Raw genomic sequence first — 2,820 nt, 5'->3', positions numbered from 1 at the left:
GTCTGCAGAGAAGGTGGATCAGACAACAGAGAGAAGAAAGTTCACCTTTTTAAATCAAATAACTTTTCAAAATGTTCCAGGTTTATAAAGTGACAGGATGTTTGACTTTGGTTATGGACACTACTGACATACTGGTGTTGTGTTTTACCTCCTTTGGATCCTCTGTCGTACAGTTTGGGTGTTACACCGTGACGGATCTTGATAGTGAAGATGGCTCGATGCCCCTCTGTCTCAAACTGCACTAAAAGACACAGCAAATGCCAGATTAATCCCTGGACTGGCAAGTGAAATTGCTGGGACAGGTGACAAAGCAGTGTTTGCCTTTAACTCCAAACATCAAGTGAAGCTGCTCAGTTGCCAAAGGTCAGTGTAGTCATACTGGGCAGCTCCCAGTTGTGAATGTGTAATTGACTGAATGTGAAAAAGAAAGGTAGCCTCTCAGTGGACCAACCCAGAATAAATAAAGGTTAAAATAAGTTGTATTTTCCAAATGTAGAATTAATACTTTAAATCTATGGCATCGTGCTGAATTCTGCCTGTGCAAAAGCACAGAATATCTGTAGTCTTGTTAATAAATATGAAAACATCTTTCGTTATGTCTAAAAATAAGAATAAAAAGTTCCAGAGCAGATAAGACAACAAAAAGACAATTTTTGTTTTAAGCCTCACCCGTGTCTGCTGTGCTGGGGTGAAACAATGTGTTTGTGTAGGTGACAAACTGCAGCTGTCGGTTCAGATTCGGCAAGAGGCTGCTGGACAGAGTCATGTGCATCTCACCATCACCTTTGATTGTCACCCCATCTACCTCTGATGCCACATTCAGTGTTCCCATCGTGGCAGTGAGATTGATCTGCAGTTAGATGGAAATAAAGTCGATGAAATGAAATAAAAGGACAGCCCATATGTAGAAAATGTAAATAGAAATGTAAAGTAAATAGAGATATGCTACTTACTAGGTAATGGTCTCCTGGCAGGTTGTGTAAGGCTAAACCTGAAGGTGTATGATAAGAAGGTTCAACTTTATTGCCAGTCAACCAAAGTTGACAGGAATTTATTGTAAACAGAATACTCATAAACAACAAGGAACAGACAATCGTTACACTCAACAGAAAAAAAAAACATTTAACACAAAACAAATAATCCAATAAGTAAGATACCCAGTCAGATCAGTTTAAAATGAATAATACTGAATACTAATAATACAAAATAAGGTACAGTGTAACTATACAAAGCCTAAAACCTAAGATTTTAAAACAGAGATCACTTGTGGATACATACTATTTCTTAACCTTTTAGTCCTGAAGTGCAATTGTTCAAACCTTTTCCCTGATGGTTAATATTGTAAAAGGGGAAAACCTGGATGTAAAATGTCACCTGCAATATTCAGTGCTTTTTGTCTAAGACGTGATTGTTTGAAGGCCACGATCTGCTTACCCCTGGACATAGGAGCATAGCTTAACCTCTCACTCTACAGTGGCCTATTTGAAACTTATTAAATCTTAAGACACTGCTTGAAGTTTTTAGGCAGATATATTCACTCAGAAATTGACTGCCATGAACTTGGAAACAGAGTTCTCTGCAGACCTCCCTCTTTCATGTTCTTCATTCATATACCTTCAGATGTTAGAGTTTCAGAAAGCAATATTCTTTGGCTCTTTGAGGAAGTGTTACGTTTGGTCTCAAATAACCCATAAAAGCTGTGACACTGGCCACATGGCCATAATTTTAGTGCACAGTGTTTAGGTGACATTAGTTAACTTCCTAAAATTGGACACTCAGTTTATGATATATTAACTGGAATAAGTGGATAATTGACTAATTTATCTAAACTATTTTCTTATTCAATTCTGTTTGAAAATTAAGTCAACAATCTGGTTTTAATAATCTGTCATCACTACTTCACTCTTGAGAAGTTAACCAAATTTAAACTAATTGTATTTTAGTTCATGTAGCAAACATTATATGTAGCCTTAAACATCACTTCATACAATTTCTAACACTCTACTAAAGCTGAAATAATAATAATAACAGTAATAAAGAGAACTCAACAAACAGAACATTTTAATGTTTAGAGATTTGATAGAAATTTAAAGAAAGTTACTGTCAGGGAGGTGACGCTCCCGTGAAGATAGAGGAGTGAACCCAATTAAAGAGCCAGTCAGCTGAGGCAGTAGAACAGACTTTAATGTCCTTTTGTGATGTCAGCAGAAACACACACAGTCTTGGGAGATCAGGCAGAAGAGTGGTACTTAATACGGTCCAGGGTCAAAGTCTCCAGCAGGGCAGCAGGGAAGGAAAGGCAGAATCACAGGTTGGTTGAACAGGCAGGGTGTCGATCTCAGGTTGGCAGTCAGACAAGAGGGAGCAGGCTGGATCACAGGTCGTTAGAGCAGGCAAGGGTCCGGTACCAGGAAAGCAGTCAGAGGAAAATGCTGGAGAGTCTAGACAAGGCATAGAACAATCTGTTTGTGCCAGAATGTTTGTGAGGAGCAGGAGCTCCTCACAAACAAATTAAATGAAGTGGTTAAATAATGACCTCTTCAACGAGTTTGTAACATTTCAGCTCCTTAGGATGAGTTATTTTTGGAACCGGGACAACACAGGATGTCTTCCACAGAACCGGGACTCTCTCCAGGCTAAGACTCAGATTAAACATGTACAGGACCACCTCACTGAGCTGGTCTGCACACTCCCTGAGGACCCTGGAGCTGATGTGGTCAGGACCTGTGGCTTTTCTGGCCTTAATTCTACTTAACTCCCTCTATACTCACATGTATGTTAAACAATTTAGTAGTTGTGCTTTAATTATTGCTCCTGTTC

The 2,820-nt window shown here is 39.0% G+C and overlaps 1 protein-coding gene across 1 annotated transcript; it reads right to left on the bottom strand.

Annotated features, from left to right (window-relative positions):
• Positions 1 to 6: 6 nt before the first annotated feature.
• Positions 7 to 1,054, bottom strand: LOC109964495 (beta-1,4 N-acetylgalactosaminyltransferase 1-like). The gene is made up of 3 exons (XM_020607825.1): positions 954 to 1,054; positions 670 to 850; positions 7 to 241 (listed from the first exon to the last, which is right to left on the bottom strand). The coding sequence occupies exons 2-3, from the start codon at positions 830 to 832 to the stop codon at positions 42 to 44; spliced, it is 363 nt and encodes a 120-aa protein (XP_020463481.1). The 5' UTR covers positions 833 to 850; positions 954 to 1,054; the 3' UTR covers positions 7 to 41.
• Positions 1,055 to 2,820: the final 1,766 nt, after the last annotated feature.

The sequence above is a fragment of the Monopterus albus genome, unplaced genomic scaffold (assembly GCF_001952655.1).
Source record: "Monopterus albus unplaced genomic scaffold, M_albus_1.0 scaffold89.1, whole genome shotgun sequence".
Classification (NCBI taxonomy): Eukaryota; Metazoa; Chordata; class Actinopteri; order Synbranchiformes; family Synbranchidae; genus Monopterus; species Monopterus albus.
The sequence above is the reverse complement of the archived record's forward strand: the minus strand, read 5'-3'. Positions and strand labels throughout refer to the sequence as shown.